Here is a 20,981-nt window from a genome sequence, read left to right as displayed (position 1 = left end):
AATTTGAGAATTTCATTTTTTTGTCTAATTTTTCATTTTAACCCATTTTTTCCACTAACAAATCAAGGGTTAACAGCCAAACAAGACTGTATCTTTATTGCCCTGACTCTGCCGTTTACAGAAACACCCAATATGTGGCCGTAAACTACTGTACGGCCACACAGCGGGGCGTAGAGTGAAAGGTGCGCCGTATGGTTTTTGGAGGGCTGATTTTTATGGACTGGTTTATTTACACCATGTCCCATTTGAAGCCCCCTGATGCACCCCTAGAGGAGAAACTCCATAAAAGTGACCCCATCTAAGAAACTACACCCCTCAAGGTATTCAAAACTGATTTTACAAACTTTGTTAACCCTTTAGGTGTTGCACAAGATTTAATGGAAAATAGAGATACAATTTCAAAATTTCACTTTTTTGGCAGATTTTCCATTTTAATATTTTTTTTCCAGTTACAAAGCAAGGGTTAACAGCCAAACAAAACTCATTATTTATGGCCCTGATTCTGTAGTTTACAGAAACACCCCATATGTGGTCGTAAACTGCTGTACGGGCACACGGCAGGGCGCAGAAGGAAAGGAACGCCATACGGTTTTTGGAAGGCAGATTTTGCTGGACTGTTTTTTTGACACCATGTCCCATTTGAAGCCGCCCTGATGCACCCCTAGAGTAGAAACTCCAAAAAAGTGACCCCATTTTAGAAACTACGGGATAGGGTGGCAGTTTTGTTGGTACTAGTTTAGGGTACATATGATTTTTGGTTGCTCTATATTACACTTTTTGTGCAGCAAGGTAACAAGAAATAGATTTTTTGGCACGTTTTTATTTTTTGTTATTGACAACATTCATCTGACAGGTTAGATCATGTGGTAATTTTATAGAGCAGGTTGTCACGGACGTGGCGATACCCAATATGTATACTATTTTTTTTATTTATGTAAGTTTTACACAATGATTTCATTTTTAAAACAAAAAAAATGTTTTAGTGTCTCCATAGTCTAAGAGCCATAGTTTTTTCAGTTTTTGGGCGATTATCTTAAGTAGGGTCTCATTTTTTGCGGGATGAAATGACGGTTTGATTGGCATCTATTTTGGGGTGCATATGACTTTTTGATTGCTTGCTATTACACTTTTTGTGACGTAAGATGACAAAAAATGGCTTTTTTTACACCGTTTTTATTTTAATTTTTTTACGGTGGTCATCTGAGGGGTTAGATCATGTGATATTTTTATAGAGCCGGTCGATACGGACGCGGCGATACCTAATATGTATACTTTTTTTTTTATTTATGTAAGTTTTACACAATGATTTCATTTTTGAAACAAAAAAAATCATGTTTTAGTGTTTCCATAGTCTAAGAGCCATAGTTTTTTCAGTTTTTGGGCGATTATCTTGGGTAGGGTATGATTTTTGCGGGATGAGATGACGGTTTGATTGGTACTATTTTGGCGTACATGCGACTTTTTTGATCACTTTTATTACCTTTTTTGGGAAGTAAGGTGGGCAAAATTTCAATTTCATCATAGTTTTTTATTTTTTATTTTTATGGCGTTCACCGTTCGGGTAAAGTAACATAACCGTTTTATAGATCAGGTCGTTACGGACGCGGCGATACCAAACATGTGTAGGGAATTTTAATTTTTTCATTTTTAATAAGTGATAAATGTGTTTTTTGATTTTTACTTTTTTTTCACTTTTTTTAACTTTTTTTTTGACCCAGACCCACTTGGTTCTTGAAGATCCAGTGGGTCTGATGTCTGTATAATACAGTACAGTACAATATATATTGTTCTGTACTGTATTTTACTTACACTGAACAGATCTATGCTTTCAGCACAGATCTGTTCAGCACCATGGACAGCAGGACGCCTGAGAGGCGTCCTGTTGCCATGGGAACCTTCCCCGTCTGCTCAGAACTGCGCAGACGGGGAAGGGTAAGCACAGGGCTGAGGGGGGCTCTCTGGGGGCTCTCTCCCTCTCCCATCGGGGGGCTGCAAAGGCACAGCAGCCCCCCGATGGGAGAGGGAGGGAGCTCCCTGCGCTGTTAACCTTTTCCATACAGCGGTCCGTACGGACCGCTGTATGGAAAGGGTTAACGGCTGACATCGCATCGCAGATGTCAGCCGTTTATACCAGGGTGCCAGCAATGTGCTGGCACCCTGGTATACCCACTAGAAACCAACGATTATACAAGGGGAGGCGGGCGGGGGATCGCGATCCCGCCTGCCGCACCGCCCGCCTCCCGCACCGCCCGCACTGCCCGCAACCCTCCCCCTGCACCTCCCACCGGGCTAAAATCACTCGGGGGGTGCAGGGGGATCGATACAGATCTATTTTAGGAATACTAAAGTTTCTGATCCCCGCGGTCAGGGACCGCAGGGATCAGAAACGGCAGAAATCGCAGCAAACCGCAGGTCTGAATTGACCTGCGGTTTGCCGCGATCGCCGACATGGGGGGGTCACGGGACCCCCCCGCGCATTTAGCCTAGGTGCCTGCTCGATGATTTGAGCAGGCACCGGGTTCCGATCACTGCCGGCCGGGCGGCAGTGATCGGAACAACACATGACGTACCGGTACGTCATGTGTCCTTAAGTACCAGGACATCATGACGTACCGGTACGTCATGTGTCCTTAAGAGGTTAAAGGGGTTGTCTCATCATGGACAATGGGGGAATATCGCTAGGGTATGCCCCCATTGTCTTATAGGTGCGGGTCCCACCCCTGGGACCCGCACCTATATCAAGAACGGAGCTCCAAAAGTGAAGGAGTGCGCACTAGCCCTCCATTCATTTTCTATGGGGCCGGCAAAAAAAGCAGAGCGCTGGCTCGGCTATTTCCGTTGGCCTCATAGAAATGAATGGGAGCGGGGGCCGCGCATGCGCGGTACGCTCCCATTCATTTCTATGGGGAGCCGGCTTGGTGCTGGCAGGACTGGAGTCCTCCAGGGCACCACCTTGCCGGGCTCTGTTCTCGATATAGGTGTGGGTCCCAGTAATGGGACCCGCACCTATAAGACAATGGGGGCATATCCTAGTGAGATGCCCCCATTGTCCATGATGAGACAACCCCTTTAAAGGGGTGGTTTGATTTCCATATTGATGACCTATCCTCAGGATCAGATCAGCTGTTTGAAGAGAATGCAGCGCTTTTACGAGCGCTGCATTCTCTTCTGTTTACCTGCTCGCCATCGGCGAGCAGTGTAATTACAGCTCAAGTGAATGGGACGGAGGAGCTGTAATTACACTGCTTGCTCCTCTTATGCTGACCTCATACAGGTAAACAATGACGAGAACGTAGCGCTTGTATAGGCACTGCACTCTCTTCAAACAGCTTATCACCAGGGGTGTCTGGTGAGGGCCCGACTCCCATCTGATATTGACCTGTTCTGAGGATAGGTCATCAATATAGGAAACCCAACAACCCTTTTTAGAGTTTGGTGGTTTTACATTTCCATGTACTTTTAGCAAGTTGTGGCTTTTCTTACAATTCAATACAAGAATGTTAGAGGTGAGCCTGTATTCAGGAAGGAATTCCCAGCTTCTCACACCTCCTCGTTGCCTGGAAAGCTGGGAGACGTGCCTTTTCATGTACTAACAGATGCAGAGTATAATGTCATGACAGACACTTCGGGATGATGATAGAAACTGAGCACCTATGACAGGTTTATGTAGGTTGTATTAATAAATGAATAGGTTGGACTGTACAGTTACAATGGTTATCGTATATGTAGACTTTAAAGGAAATGTGTGACCTCTAATTTCTTTCTGCCAGATAAAACCTGATGGTAACACATCTCCTTTTTTTCTAATCTGGTTTTATTTTCTGATTGTAGATAGTAGAAATTCTGTTTCCTGAACATGATTATGGAGGTGGCTATCTTGCCTGAGCTGCTGTTAACAGCATTTAGATAGCGACTTGACAGAAGCTGACTTCTATGGGAGAGATTTTTAGGCATGCTCTGTGTCCTGTGCAGAAGTCATTGTACAAGGGAGGAGCAGATAAATGTGACCATTACCCATTGTGAATGGTTGATTCTGTCTTATCGATATACAGGTGATATCTCTCATTGTAATCCTGCCTGTGATGATGATGAGATGACTGCCGTAAAGTGATTTGTACAGAACAGGCAGTGGTGCCTATTATTGTTACACTTAGGCCTCATGCACACAACTGTAATTTTGGTCTGTGTCTGATATGCATTTTTTTGCAAATTGCACTCAGACCCATTCATTTTTATGGGATTGCAAAAAAAATGTGGAGCTTTCTGCATCCGTGTGGCCGTTCTGCAAATGGTAGAACATGTTCCAGTCTTGTCTGTTTTGCTCACAAGGATAGCCATTTCTACTCATGGATGTGAGAACATTGCAGAATGCACATGGCCATTAACCATATTTTGCAGTTCAGCAGCTTGTGGACTGAAAAATGGATGTGATTGTGTGCATGAGGCCTAAAAGCCAGTGCGAGAACTGCAGAATTTTTGGATTTTTTAAAACTTTTTATTTTTTATTTTTTTACAGCTTTGTAGTCAAAAGGAAATTCAGAAGTGACATCACCACAAAAAAAAAAGGGGGGTCATTTATTAACTCCTTAGTGACCCATGACGTATCGGTACGGCATGGTTCCCGAGTCCTTAAGGACCCATGATGTACCGGTACGTCATGGGTTTAAACCGCGATTGTGGCGGGGGTTAATTGGGACAGGATGCCCGCTGAAATCATTCAGCGGGCATCCTGTCACAACGCTGGGGGCGTATCCCCCGTATCGGCGATCGCCGCAAACCGCAGGTCAATTCAGACCTGCGGTTTGCGACTTTACCTGCGGTTGCGGTCGGGCGGTGCCATCGGGTCCCCATGCGGCTGTAGGGGGGACCCGATGGCATGGAAGGCAGCGCGATGTCTAAGGAAGGCAGCGCGATGTCTAAGGAAGGCATCGCGCTTCCTTCCGGTGAAGAGCCTGTGAGATCCAGCCCCCTGGATCTCACAGGCCGGAAGCTGTATGAGTAATACACACAGTATTACTCATAGAGCCAATGCATTCCAATACAGAAGTATTGGAATGCATTGTAAAGGAATTATACCCCCCAAAGTTCAAGTCCCAAAGTGGTACAAAAAATAAAGTAAAAAAAAAAAGGTGAAAAAATAAAGTTTTCCTCCCCAAAAAATTAAAGTTTTAAGTAAAAAATAAACAAAAACGTCATTTTCCCCAAATAAAGTAAAAAAAAATTTGTAAAAAATAGGGGAAAAAAAAAAGTATTCATATTAGATATCGCCGCGTCCGTATCGACCGGCTCTATAAACATATCACATGACCTAACCCCTCAGATGAACACCGTAAAAAATAAAAACTGTGCTAAATAAACCTTTTTTTTGTCACCTTACATCACAAAAAGTACAAAAGCAAGCGATCAAAAAGGCGTCTAACCGTCAACTCATCCCGCAAAAAATTAGCTCCTACCTGAGACAATCGCCCAAAAAAAAACAAAAAACTATGGCTCAGAATATGGAGACACTAAAACATCATTTTCTTTGTTTGAAAAAAACTGTTATTGTGTAAAACTTACATAAAAAAAAGTATACATGTTTGATATCGCCGCGTTCGTATCGACCGGCTCTATAAAAATATCACATGACATAACCCCTCAGATGAACACCGTAAAAAATGTAAAATAAAAACTGTGCTAAATAAACCATTTTTTGTCACCTTACATCACAAAAAGTGTAATAGCAAGCGATCAAAAATTCACAAGCACCCCAAAATAGTGCCAATAAAACCGTCATCTCATCCCGCAAAAGTCATACCCTACCCAAGGTAATCGCCCAAAAACTGAAAAAATTATGGCTCTCGGACTATGGAAACACTAAAACATGATTTTTTTTTTGCTTCAAAAATGAAATCCTTGTGTAAAACGTACATAAATACCTAATATGTATACCGTACTTTTTATTTATCGCCGCGTCCGTGACAACCTGGTCTATAAAAATACCACATGATCTAACCTGTCAGATGAATGTTGTAAATAACAAAAAAAAAAAAAAACTGTGCCAAAACAGCTATTTGTTATCTTGCCTCACAAAAAGTGTAATATAGAGCAACCAAAAATCATATGTACCCTAAACTAGTACCAACAAAACTTCCACCCTATCCCCTAGTTTCTAAAATGGGGTCACTTTTTTGGAGTTCCTACTCTAGGGGTGCATCAGGGGGGTTCAAATGGGACATGTCAGAAAAAAAAACAGTCCAGCAAAACCTGCCTTCCAAAAACCGTATGGCATTCCTTTCCTTCTGCGCCCTGCGGGTGCCCGTACAGCGGTTTACGACCACATATGGGGTGTTTCTGTAAACTACAGAATCAGGGCCATAAATATTGAGTTTGGATTGGCTGTTAACCCTTGCTTTGTAACTGAAAAAAAAATATTAAAATGGAAAATCTGCCAAAAAAGTGACATTTTGAAATTGTATCTCTATTTCCATTAATTCTTGTGGAACACCTAGAGGGTTAACAAAGTTAGTAAAATCAGTTTTGAATACCTTGAGGGGGTAGTTTATAGAATGGGGTCATTTTTGGGTGGTTTCTATTATGTAAGCTTCGCAAAGTGACTTCAGACCTGAACTGGTCCCTAAAAATTGGGTTTTTGAAAATTTCAGAAAAATTTCAAGATTTGCTTCTAAACTTCTAAGCCTTGTAACATCCCCAAAAAATAAACTATCATTCCCAAAATGATTCAAACATGAAGTAGACATATGGGGAATGTAAAGTAATAACTATTTTTGGAGGTATTACTATGTATTATAGAAGTAGAGAAATTGAAACTTGGAAATGTCCTTCTTTTTTTTTTTTTTTTTTTTTTTTTTTTTTTTCAAATTTTTGGTAAATTTGGTATTTTATTTATAAATTTTACCAGTGTCATGAAGTACAATATGTGACGAAAAAACAATCTCAGAATGGCCTGGATAAGTCAAAGCGTTTTAAAGTTATCAGCACTTAAAGTGACACTGGTCAGATTTGCAAAAAATGGCCAAGTCCTTAAGGTGAAATAGGGCTGAGTCCTTAAGGGGTTAAACAGAAATACGCCTACATTAGGTGTATTTCTGGCGCAGATTGTGGCGCAAAGGTCCTTTGCTCCACAATCTGTGACTTTTCCCTGCTTGGTCTAAAAAAGTGAGTGTGGAAGGGGACGGGCCGGCAGGTAGGGCTGTCTCATTTACCATTATCTACGCCTGGTTTAGGCCTAGAAAATGGTCTCAATGTTAGACAGTAAGGAAGCTCCACTACATATCTTCGGTGGATTCACCGGCATATACCAGTCTTAATAAATGTGCCCTTAAATGTTTAAACAATACGGCATTCCGATGACTCATTCCTTTAAAAAAAAAAATATATAAATTCTGTAAAATAACTATACTACAAGAAAATTTAGACTAGTACATTCATATTCATAGTCACCTGTGGCTGAGGACATGGGTTTCTAGATGGCCGCTAGCAGATCCGCAATACCCAGTCCCCATAGCTCTGTGTGCTTTTATTGTGCAAAAAAAAAAAGATTCGATACATATGCAAATTAACCTGAGAAGTGCTGTCCCTGACTCATCTCAGGTTAATTTGCATATGTATCGAATCTATACACCGAGCTATGGGGACTGGGTATTGCGGATGTGCTTAGAGGCCATCTAGCAGCCCATGTCCTCAGCTCTATACCCAAAATCCAGGTGACAGGTTCCCTTTAAAGTGGTATTATACCTACTATAAATGAAAGCTCTTTACGCACAAAAATGTGCGCTAAGAGCTTCTATTTTTCCATTTATAGTAGGTATAATACCACTTTAATCTAGAATGATCCCCATTTCTCAATTCTATTGTTTGCATGTAAAATAAGTATATCATTTTAATTTTTTTATTTTTTTTATTTTTTTTAGCAGCTTATACAATGAAGAGAGAAATTTACTCCGCATCAGAGAACGGGAGAGACGAAATCAAGAAATTCTTCAAGAAAGAGACCCTTATGTTGACAATGCTCCACTTTTTCCAGAACCTTACAAGGTACATTTACATGCAGCACAATGGGTTAACTTCATCCAAGTAATGGTGGTTTGACTGTCTAGAGATGCATTTTGGGTGCATTCTTGAAATGTATCAGACTTACCCCATAGTTGCTTAGCAGAGCAGCTGCAGTTTAGTTTGCCGACATGTGAAATAGACCGGTTTCTTAGTTCCCTCGGGAAATTAGAAGTCTCCAGAGCGCTTGCAAATTAGGGGAACTGGTATTGGTAAGATCACACCAAGTCTTGAAGGCACTTGACTGCTTCTCTCCAGTGTCTTCCTTTCTGGAGAGTTATTTACATGCCATAGTTTTCTACCTTTTGTTCTATGGATGACGTCTGCTGTTTACCAAGCAGATACTGCCACTTTGCAGTGACCTGTTAGTCTACTTTCACACTGGCGTTTTGGCTTTCCGTTTCTGAGATCCGTTCAGGGCTCTCACAAGCGGTCCAAAACGGATCAGTTTTTGCCCTAATGCATTCTGAATGGAAAAGGATCCGCTCAGAATGCATCAGTTCCGTCTCCATTCCGCTTTGGAGACGGACGCTTGCAGCGTTTTGGTGTCCGTCTGATGAAACTGAGCCAAACTGATCCGTCCTGGCACACAATATAAGTCACTGACACAATATGGCACAATAGAAAACGGATCAGTCTTGACTATGTTGAAGAGAATACAAACAGATCCGTTTTGAACGGATGCAGACTGTTCTATTTTCTGAACGGATCCGTCCATGACAGATCCGCACAAAACCCAAGTGTGAAAGTAGCCTATGATGAATTGAGAATAACGATTGTGTTGGTGACACAAGTGCAGGGTACTTTTATGCTACTATTGTTTTACTGCAATATAAGAAAGACTAGTCTGTTATAAAACATTATCTTTTGACAGAATATGCTTAATTCAGCAACATTTATCATATCTTTTATTATCTTAGACAAGCAAAGGAGACGAACTATCTAGTCGTATACAGAGTATGCTTGGTAATTACGAAGAAGTAAAGGAGCTCATTAGTGCAAAATCGCATCAAGACCTTATTGGCATCCCAGTTAAATCTCAGGGACGATCTGTTAAGCAGCCTCCAACTAACAGTTCTATGGGCCCTCCGAAATCAAGTATGCCTTTGGGGCATAGGAATAGACCTCATACTGCTCCGGAGCTGTCCTCTGGTGCTAATGTAAAAAATCACATCCAAAATCATAGTCTTCAGAATACCCGAACACAGGAGCAACAATCTGGAACCGTGTCTGTGGAAAGAAGCGGGAAACAAGGTCAAGATCAACGCTCTGCAGAACAGCCCTCCTCACCAGCATCAGTCTTGGCCCTTTCCCCTCTGCTGTCACCCTTGTCCCCCCCGATTGAGCCCTTGTCCCCTTTACATTCCAGCCAGCAAACTGATTCCAAGTCGCGCAGCAATCAAAGCCATGCCTCCAAATCCCCAATTGTAACAGACCTAGCTAACAGGGACGGCGCTACCACTGTTGCCAACCTAGTACCTTCATCACAAACCTTCCCAACCTATTTGACTTCAAAAACGCATACGTTGCCTCCAAAGCCCACGGCTTACGTGCGTCCTATGGATGGTCAAGATCAGGCTCCTACTCTTTCTCCAGATCTGAAGCCTCTACAAGAGGACGATCATGAGGAGTCTTACGAAAGTCATGTAGATCTAAAACCCAATGCCAAGGACAAGCTTTCCAGAATGGAAATTACTTCTGACCATTTTGAGGTAGGTTGTAATAAGTGTAAAAGAATCAAATTCTGATGCCTCATAAACTATTCTCATTGACTGTATTGCCAAGCAAATGTGACATTTAGGAACAAGATGCATATTTGGCTTTGCAAGTAATAATTGTATCTCTTGGGACTAGATGATGGGAGTGTGGCTAGATGATGAATCAAAAAGAATGGTGCAAAATTATAGCCCAGGTATTCATAACTGAAAGAACATAACACAAATGTATTAGCATGAAAAAAAAAAACACTTATCCACGTTTTAGCTATACACCTATGGCTGGGGGGCAGATATACTGACTTTTTGCCCCATTCTTGCAAATTCAACGCACAAAAAGCTTTTTCTTGTTGTAATGTATCTTAAACCTTCCTCTTTTGTATACTGGTGTAAGCTCACCAGTACAAACAGCGGCGGATTCACGAAAACTGACTTTTATTACCCATAGCCAGTCACGGCCCAGCTTTCATAGCAGCCAGTCACGGCCCAGCTTTCATAGCAGCCAGTCACGGCCCAGCTTTCATAGCAGCCAGTCACGGCCCAGCTTTCATAGCAGCCAGTCACGGCCCAGCTTTCATAGCAGCCAGTCACGGCCCAGCTTTCATAGCAGCCAGTCACGGCCCAGCTTTCATAGCAGCCAGTCACGGCCCAGCTTTCATAGCAGCCAGTCACGGCCCAGCTTTCATAGCAGCCAGTCACGGCCCAGCTTTCATAGCAGCCAGTCACGGCCCAGCTTTCATAGCAGCCAGTCACGGCCCAGCTTTCATTTCTCAAGAGCAGAATTTTATTTTAATACAGGCCATTACTTTTGAACCATCATTTTGACTCGTCCTGTATATGTCTAAAAATGTATGTATGTGATGGACTGAAATTTAAATAATTCAAGCAAAATTGTCAAACTGCCACAAATTCCATTAAAACCTCTGTATAATAAAACAAACGATTCGGTGATGTTACTTAAATTACCTATTTTGCTTAACCTCCAAAGCTAATACTGATTAAACGCATTGGAAATCCCTTGTAATTAATAAGCTACATTCAAATAGCCGTAATACAGCTGCTTTTTAGTGTCTGTATTACCGCTGCAAGACTTGGATCCCCATGTCATAGTGGGCATCAAAGCATTATGGGGGGGATTTATCAAATCTTTGAAATCTCCTGCGATGCTGGACGACGTGCCTAATTTGTGAGGCGGTGTGCACCAGAATGAAATCTACGGCAGCTCGGAGCTGCCGTAGATTTCGGTCTTCATTTCTGCCTGAAAACAGGAGCAAATGAAGATAAATGTGTCAGGCCTACTCCACGTCCCCTTTTTAGAAAGTGGCTAGGGTGGCGCAAAAAAAAGTCAAAAAGTTAAAAATGTCATAAAACAGTGTTTGCAACTTTTTTTATGCCACCAAAAGTGGGTCAGGGAAATAATAAAACTCCCCCCTATATGTTCCTGTGATCACAGTGTACCTATGGAACAAATCCTTTGGCCAATTAATTAAAGGGGGTGTCCAAGATAATTAAACATCTTGGATGAGCCCTGCAGTAGCCTAAAATACAAAATTATCTTTCCTAATTATACTCTCCTCCTTTCTCAAGTACAATTTTTTTTGCGGCACTTGTCTGGTGTACAAACAGCAGCAGTGACATGCTGGTATACAGCACGTGACTACTGCAGCCAGTCACTGTCTAAGGGCCCTCGCACATGACCGTATGCCCTCCGAGATATACTGTCCGTGAGCGGGCCATATGTCCCGGGGCGTCATCGACTGTGCGCATGGGAGTATACAGTATCATAGATTGCAATGATGCTGTGCACGTCGGGCCGCCTGCGGGTTATTGTCCTGCACTCATATGATTTTATGATGCTGTGTACACCCGGGCGCACAATCAATGCCGCCCTGGGACATTGAAGTGCATACGGTCGTGTGCAAGGGCCCTAACACTGAGGACAGTGGTCAGCTAGCAAAGTCACGCGGCAGCCTGTCGCTGTCCTAAGAATTGGACTGCTGAGGACAGTAATTGGCTGCTGCAGTCATGTTCTGTGTACCGACATGTTACTGCTATAAATAAGATTTTTTTTATTTTAGTATTTTCCGAGATTTTGAATTATCTCAGACATCCCCTTTAAATGGTGTCAGTGCTTAGTGCATTGCCCAAGTGTCCATTGCGCCTGAAAATTGTGTAGTTTAATCAGTAGAAAAGTACACCATAGTAATTAGGATATATTTAAAGGGTACACTAATATTATCAAGTAAACACATTAGTCACATTAGTGTGATGGGAAGAATACTACAGGTGAACATTTTCCCAGTGCATGCTAACTTGGATTTTGCTACCATAGGTCACAACTGTAACATGCTCTTAGGTCTTTATGTAAAGTCTATAACAGGGCCCCCAATTTTACCTGCAATTTATGCCTACTGGTATTCCCACTCACGTTGGGCCACATCAGACATCAATTCCCAGGTTCATCTGCAACACCAACACCTCATACTTATGCCCCTAAAAAAATACACTGAAGAGTAATGTCACTGCGTGGCAATTACACTTAGGCCCCTTGCACACGACCATGTCCGCAATATACAGATGCGGACTGTGTGACTTGCAGATCCATTGACTTTAATGGGTCCAGGTTCCTCAGTTTGCAGACATATTCTTTCTTTTTGCAGAACAGACACATGGATGCAGAAAGCACATGGATTATCAGTGTGCTTTTCACATCCATATGTCCGTTCCGCAAATAAATACAACATGTCCTATGCATGTCCACAAAGTTGTGGATGCAACATGGACGGTATGTGTATTTTGCACATCTGCAATTTGCGGATTGCAGAATACATGTGGTGGAGTGCATGAGGCCTTGCAGTTATGTCACAGATCCTAGATTATGCATATAGCACAGGGATAATAAGCACAGTGGTGTCGGTCTCAGTACTGGGGTAATGACCACAGTGATGTCGGTTTCAGTACAGGGGTAAGAACCACAGTGATGTCGGTTTCAGTACAGGGGTAAGAACCACAGTGATGTCGGTCTCGGTACAGGGGTAAGAACCGCAGTGATGTCGGTCACGGTACAGGGGTAATAACCGCAGTGATGTCGGTCACGGTACAGGGGTAAGAACCGCAGTGATGTCGGTCACGGTAAAGGGGTAATAACCGCAGTGATGTCGGTCACGGTACAGGGGTAAGAACCGCAGTGATGTCGGTCACGGTAAAGGGGTAAGAACCGCAGTGATGTCGGTCACGGTACAGGGGTAAGAACCGCAGTGATGTCGGTCACGGTACAGGGGTAAGAACCGCAGTGATGTCGGTCACGGTACAGGGGTAAGAACCGCAGTGATGTCGGTCACGGTACAGGGGTAAGAACCGCAGTGATGTCGGTCACGGTACAGGGGTAAGAACCGCAGTGATGTCGGTCACGGTACAGGGGTAAGAACCGCAGTGATGTCGGTCACGGTACAGGGGTAAGAACCGCAGTGATGTCGGTCACGGTACAGGGGTAAGAACCGCAGTGATGTCGGTCACGGTACAGGGGTAAGAACCGCAGTGATGTCGGTCACGGTACAGGGGTAAGAACCGCAGTGATGTCGGTCACGGTACAGGGGTAAGAACCGCAGTGATGTCGGTCACGGTACAGGGGTAAGAACCGCAGTGATGTCGGTCACGGTACAGGGGTAAGAACCGCAGTGATGTCACAGCACCTGCACAGTGCAATGGCCAAAATGAAGTAATGGTTGCAATGATGTCATAGTGCAGGGGTGATACAAACAGTGCTATTACCGTCAAGTTCTATGGGAAAGGGTTATTGCACACAGTGATGTCACAGAACAACTATGGTAAACATAGTGATGTCGCAGTACAAGGATAATTAATACAGTAATGTCACAGTTCCGGGTTATAAACATGGTGATTAGACTAAACAATAATTCACATAGTTATGTGGTAATACAAGATTAAAGGGTTATTCCTGTCTCAGCCTCAGTTGGCATCTGGGTAGGCGGAGTTACAGAAATGGGTGAGCGCTCGATACTTTGCTGTTTTCATAACCCCCATAGCAGTGAATGGGAAACTCTGTAGTCACGGAAGCACCACTGCTTGCTGTGCTATGTGATTTGTGTAGCTCCCGTTCACTGCTGTAGGAGTTAGGGAAGCTGCACAGCGCTGGCCGCTGGACCATTTCCATAACTTCTCCTACCTCCAACTGGTGATTCCTGTCTTAGCCATGAAAGCCTGAGATGGGAGTACCCTTTTAACAAGTAATATCAAGTGCATAGAATGAATGTTAGTATTCCATTATGTTGAAGAGTTGCTGTTGGCCCCTGCCACCATTGTGCCCTCTCTAGTATGTCATGGTTTCAGTAAAATGGGTAGTCTCCCGCTCCCGTGCTCTGTTCTTACTGTCAGAGTGGCATAGTCTGCACGATTTTTCTACTTTGGATGAGTCACAGGTTTCATTTGGCAGCACATAATACGTCTAATAATTCCCAGGAACTTCTTCTTTTCTCCAAGTGTGCTTCACTTGATTTCCTTTACCTAAGACACCACTGATGCATGTGAGTAGTACTGAAGAGGAAAACGGAAGGAACCTATGAACTGGTTATTGCGCCCTTGTGGTTCTTGGGTTTCCTTGTGCTGTCTAGCTTTTAGCTCCATGGCTGGCGGAATTTGTGTGTAGGTAGAGGATGTTCTTGTAGGGTTTTATTGAGCTCATGAAGTCAGTGATTTCATTATTGCATAGCTTACTAATCACATGAAAGCAGTTTGTAGAGAGTGAGAGAATACTAGCAGTAGACATGATCAGACCATAGGTGCCAAGGTCCGATGGTGTAATATGCCTGCTTTATGCTTACTTGCAGGTCTGCTCATCTGCATCCTGGTGCTGCACTCCAAAAATGGCCGCTGATGGATGGTCCTGTCCCTCCTTGGCCTCTATTCACTGACACTGGTGACAGACAAGGATACCAGCGCATGCGCAGTCTGACACCAGTGTAAGGGAATGCAGGTCACTGATGGATGGGAGCCTCCATCAACGGCTATTTTTGGAGTGCTGTGCTGGGAAGCAGGTGAGCAAACCCGCTAGTAAATATAAATTAGCTATATTAAAGGACATGTGTCACCGGATTATCGGCATTAATCCAGCTGACATTTGACACGTGCATGTCCTCTGAATTTGGGGAATACAAAATCTCCTGAGGAGACTTCTAGGTCAGGCAACCCCTCTTGTTAGCTGAAGTAATGCTTTTAGTCCTAATTCTTTGTGTGGCCTCAGTGTGTCCAAAATTGATCTTTCTTTTTTAATTTATGTAAATGAGCCTCTGGGTGCAACGAGGGTGCTGCTGTTGCACCTAGATGCCCTGGTCTTTGCCTGCTTTGCCACACCCCCACTGCGAAGACTGACAGGCCAGGTGGAGAAAACATATTGACACCTCTCCCTGATGTCTCACAGAAGCATGGTGGGGGGCGCACTGCTGTCTTTATCGGGGGCAGCGGTGACTCGGGGATTCCAGTTATGCATCCCGGAGTCTCCTGGTCCAACAATGACTTCCAGTTAGGACAAAATACTAACTTTTATTTTAGCAAAACGGCTTTATGGTTAGTTTTAAGAAAACCGTGTAATGTGCTGAGCAGCGACGTGCCATTTGCTTCATCTGATGACACTTTTTTCTTAAAGGGAACCTATGATAACTCAGGAATGGAGCCTTGGTTTAACAAAAGAAAAACAGAATTTTAATCATGTGAACCACAGCTCTGTGCCCATGTAAACAGTTTGGTCGCTGGCGACAGATTCCCTTTTTAAAAGGGCATCCGTCAGCAGATTTATACCTATGAGACTGGTTGACCTGTTACATGTGCACTTGGCGGCTGAACACATCTGTGTTGGTCTCATGGTCATATGTGTCCGAATTACTGAGAAAAATGAAGTTTTATTATATGCAAATGATCCTCTAGGAGCAACGGGGGTGTTGCCTTTACTCTGTTCTCTCTGCAAGTACTGTTGACAGGGCCAGGCAGTAAAAAAGCCATCATACCTGGTCCTGTCAAAGTGCAGAGGGCACAGAGTTGCAGAGAGAGCAGAGCCTCTAAGTGTAACGGCAATGCCCCTGTTGCTCCTAGAGGCTCATTTGCATATATTAACACCTTTATTTTTGTCAGCAATGTGGCACATGGGACCAACACAGATGCCTTCAGCTGCCAAGTGCACATATAACAGGGCAGCCAGGTTCACAGGTACAAATCTGCTGACAGCTGCCCTTTTAAAATGAGCATACTGATCTACAGGAAAGCTCAATTTAGTTGTGTTTTATGCACATTTTTATTACTGTAGCATCCCAGTTATCATGAGTGGGGGCTCGCCTTAGAAGCTGTACCCTAAGGCTCATGGTGTGCGGCATCACAATTACTTCTAACCTTAGTGATGCCGTGCTGGATTAGGTCATGTCTCCCAACAACTGGTTGGAACAGCATTTTGCAGCCTCTGTTAGAAGTGACAATCCAAAGGGTATAATTGACCTGACATTTCTAAACCCGGCTGGATTTCCTGGATAAAATAGGCCGGATTATTCGCTGAAGCCTTCAAATCTGTTGTCCCTCTGTCCTGCAAACTGAAAGCTGATCCAACAGCCAGCAACAGGCTGAATTGTGTGCAGATGTAGCAGAGCTCAGTTTGTGGTATCGGTAGAAATTTTGCTGTCATTGCCATTCGGGAGATGAAAATAAGTCAAAAGGAAAAGTGGAGCGGTTGCTGTGAAATATGAGCTGGAATTTTATTTGTTGCTATTGACCCGTAGTTCTCAACCTGCGTTAGGTGTACCCCAAGGGTACGCAGGACTTCCTAACATCCAGTAATGTTTGATTGCTGTTTGCTTGACATTTAACTGTACCACCATCCTGAGGCGTTTTACTCTCGTAGGCACAGACAACACAATGACGTAATCATCTTCTCGACCACCTGAGCTAGGCTGCAAAGAACTCAGGACGAGGGCCCGAAGAAGCATCTTGGGGCAGCACTATTGGGACAATATGCAGGGGGTCATTATTAATGCTGATGGGCACTATGGGGGCACTAGTACTACTGGCAACACTAAAAGGGGCATTTCATTCTACTGGGAAACATTATGAGGGTTTTATTACTACTGGGGGCACTATAAAGGGTCATTAGTACTACTAAATGCACTACAGGTGGGTGTCATTACTTTTGGGGCATACTAATAGGTGCTTTTTTACTACAGGGGGCACTATGATGGTTTTTATTACTAAGGGCACATTAGGGGGCATTAGTACTACTGGGGGCACTATGGGTAGGCATCTTTACTTCTGTGGCATACTGTGTCCTTTCTGGCTAGTTCTGAAATGCACTAGTAGAGAACATTGTCTACCAGAACATTACTTGATATGGCAGCATGCAGACAATCTAGCAGTCTACACTGGGGAAGATCCTCTCCTGTGTATTGCAGGGGGTATCTAAAGGGCTAAGGACTTTAGACACCACCTCTACACAGGATCCAGTGGTGTAATACAACCTTGGTGCTGCCTGTTTCTAGTAGATCCTGCTAGGCACTTGGCTGTTCCTACTCTGTGAGCTTGTGTGATATTTTTCCCTCAAGGTGGAAACATAGTTGATGGATGCAGTACTTGTAGGGTAGACATTCGGTGGACTGCTGCTGAGCAGGTGGCATCCCATGACACGGTCGCAATAAATCCCTTCTGTTTGCCTATGGAGATGGCTTGGCTCCAAGCTTGCATTTTTCCATCTGCTTGTAATCAGTTTGGCTGACCCTAGGGTGTTCACATACTTATAGGGAAGCAGAGCAGTGTATGTGCCCGACAGAGGCCTTGAATATTGTGTTTAAAGGGAACCTGTCACCAGGATTTTGGGTATAGAGCTGAGGACATGGGTTGCTAGATGGCCACTAGCAAATCTGCAGTCCCCAGTCCCCATAGCTCTGTGTGCTTTTATTGTGTATAAAAACCGATTTGATACATATGCAAATTAACCTGAGATGAGTCAGAGCTTGAAAATAGGACTCTTCTCTGGTTACACAAGTAAGATATGACTCTCATGTTAATTTGCATATGTATCAAATGTTTTTTTATACACAATAAAAGCACACAGAGCTATGGGGACTGGGTATTGCGGATCTGCTAGTGGCCATCTAGCAACCCATGTCCTCAGCTCTATACCCAAAATCCCGGTGACAGGTTCCCTTTAAAGAGCCTAACTGATTCTAGGAAGATCTAGACCTTCATCTATCTGATACCAAAGATGATATTTCTAACTTTTACTGTGGAGCAATTAACATGAATGCAACCTCTGGCCATGTTGATGTCATGGAGGCTCCCTTGTTTGGTTGTAGCCTCCCTGCAGTTTTCTCCCTGCTATTGAAATGTATCTGACATTGCCGATACTTGTAACGTAAGCTTCAGGTGAAGAACTAGAGAGAGATCCAGCATCCAATAAAAAAAAAAAAACTTTATTGAAGCCAAAAACACCACAGATCTATTCATACTGACCCTTACTGATCCAATATGTATAGATCCGAAACGCGTAAACACTCTGCTGCACTTTTTTTTTTCTTTCTAGTTTTAAGATGCTTCAGTGAAGATCTCAATTTTATTGGTTGGTGGATTTTTCTCTTGGCCAGTTTTTTTTTGAATTCCCCCCCATGCTTCTGTGCATCTTGGCTGACTGCCTTTTTTATAAGCTTTTATTTATTTTTTTTGTTTTGTTCTAAATGGGAAAATGGTACATTCAATTTATAATGCTTGGGTAATATTTGGGTAAACTTTGTCATAATCTAAGTGCAGAAATTGTTGGTTAGAGGGCATGGCTATGGAAGTTGTCACTGTGCACCATGTGCTGAAAGCCTATTAGGCAGAGAAAAATGTCCAATAATGGGACAAATTCACGTGTTCATGCATAATTTTTGTATGTTTATTTTATTTTTATTTTTTATGTTATTTTATAAATGTTCCCCAGTGGGTTTGAACATCCAGCATGGAATAGTTTTGAATTGCTTTTCAAAGTCCTGACGTATTTTCCCATGTCACAGTCGTCATACTGTAGTGGACTCTGTCCCATTGCACTCTGTGCAATCATCTCAGACAAAGTCTAATCCGCGGCAAGTATTGACAGGACAAAAAGTTGCATTCAGATCTCAGACAAGAGGGTTTCCTACATTGTAGAGGAGCTCATGGGGCATTAAACTGCTTGTTTTCTGGCAGAATTCGAATAGACTCGGTTCTATAGCTCCATGATGTGTGGTGGGTGGCCTTGGTGTCCTGATGAACCTGCCAGTTTCATGGAGTATATTCTAGGTCATTTACCCAGGTCATTCCTCTTGCTGGAGAACACAAGATGTTCAAGTTTCTACTGATGTCCTGGCAGGTCAGTATCAGGTCACTGTTAAACCAATGAATTGTGTCCTGTGGAGGCAAAACCAGTATGGAAGGTCCTGAACAGGCAATTCTAGAACATCCTGCAGTACTTTTGAGATTGGGTATGTTTTGTGTGTTGTAGTTTTTATTGTATGACTCCTTAGAGCAACCACTAATTAAGATATGCCTTTCGGGTTATGTACACATTTGTTATACTTTTTTATTGTTTTTGCGTTGGTATCACACTTCATTTTCTCTGTGTGAGCAATATGCTAAAGAACAACTAAAGTAGAAAAAAAATCCAGACTACTGGAAACCATTTTAGAAGTCGGAGAAGATATCTTCCTGGGTTGCTGTTATTTCCAGGAGTCCAGTGCAAGCCATTGGCTGTCGTTACTTGAAAAGATATATAACTCTGTAATGCAGGACAGGTCTGCCAGAGCAAGAGATGGATTTTCTGGCCAAGAGTAGAGGACCTAATACCCTCTTTCATTAACTTAAAGGAGTTAAAGGGGTTGTCCCTCAGGATGGGTCATCAACCTAGCACCCCTGCCAATCAGCTGGTTGAAGAGAAGGCGTGCATCGTGCCAGTGCAGCCTTCTCTTCATTGTTTACCTGCTCACCGTCGTGTCCAAAGCAGGTGTAATTACACCTAAGCCATCCCATTCATTTCTATGGGACAGCTCTGTAGTATACACTTGTATAGGAACGAGCCGTCCCATTGAAGTGAATGGGACAGCTTAGGTGTAATTACACCTGCTCACCACTGCTGTTGCAATCGCAAGCAGATAAACAATGACGTGAAGGCTGCACTGGCACAGCACCTTCTCTTTAATGACGTATTCAGTGGGGGTGCCAGGTGTCAGACCCCCACCAATCTGATATTGATGACTTATCCGAAGGATAGGTCATCAATAAAAAAATAACTTTAATAACCCCTTTAAATAAAAATTCAGGCAACCCCTATAAATGGCCTAAATTAGCAAAGAAATTATACTCGCCCCTTATCTCTCATGCTCCTTCCTACGCTGTACTGCATTACTCCCCTCTGCTGGCGTAGTCTTCCCTGCTGCAGCAGTGACCCTGTTGAGGCCAGCGATTGGCTGCAGTGGTGACCTGAGTGAGTGGAACTTTGCTCCTGCAGCCATAAAAACAAAGAGCAGGGAGGACAGGAGCACAGCACAGGAAAAGGCTAGTTACATACACACTGCTCCAGTTCCTGATTTGACACACCCATGGGCATAACATCACCGAAGATAAAGAGCTGCATGTTCATGTGACCACAGCCCATAACAGAAGATAGGAGCAATATAGTTTAAACAAATGCATTACAAACTTCAGAGTGCATTCAAATGGCAGTAAAGAAAGAAAAAGGGGCATTAAAAAATGATGATCTATACCTAAACCCCTGCAGTGCCCTGAGTGTATATTCTGCTTCCCCACATTGCACTCAGTATATATTATACCCGCAGTGCCTTCGGTATACACTAATGTCCCCCATAGTGCCCCCAGTATAAATATGGGCCCCATTAAAGTGGTTATCCCATGACTAATGTAAAAAATTCAAATCCTACATCACATGACAATTTCTTTCAAACAAAGCTAGAACCAGCCCTGTACCTCACATGGATCCAGAGATCTCCCCATTCAATGCTCTGCTAGATTGATATCAAGCTGGCAGCTCAAAGTGAGTGTCTTTTCTGCTGCAGCTAAGGGGGCGTGTCCATGCTCTCCCTATCCCAGCTCAGTGGGAGTGTCTTTTCTGCTGCAGCTAAGGGGGCGTGTCCATGCTCTCCCTATCACAGCTCAGTGGGAGTGTCTTTTATGCTGCAGCTAAGGGGGTGTGTC

General features: G+C 43.4%; 1 protein-coding gene across 2 annotated transcripts in view; it reads left to right on the top strand.

Moving 5' to 3' along the window:
- Window positions 1–20,981, top strand: part of AFF1 (AF4/FMR2 family member 1) — a 134,395-nt gene that overhangs the window by 21,040 nt on the left and 92,374 nt on the right. The window contains exons 2-3 of one of the 2 annotated variants that reach the window (XM_040417973.1): window positions 7,917–8,037; window positions 8,973–9,764. In XM_040417973.1, the coding sequence (XP_040273907.1) occupies window positions 7,917–8,037; window positions 8,973–9,764 (913 nt within the window). Of the gene's footprint in view, window positions 1–7,913; window positions 8,038–8,972; window positions 9,765–20,981 lie in introns of both variants that reach the window. The other variant, XM_040417972.1, reaches the window with a different exon arrangement.

This window comes from Bufo bufo, chromosome 2, assembly GCF_905171765.1.
Source record: "Bufo bufo chromosome 2, aBufBuf1.1, whole genome shotgun sequence".
In the NCBI taxonomy this organism is placed as follows: Eukaryota; Metazoa; Chordata; class Amphibia; order Anura; family Bufonidae; genus Bufo; species Bufo bufo.
Note: the sequence above shows the minus strand (reverse complement) of the source record. Positions and strands in the feature narration are given on the sequence as shown.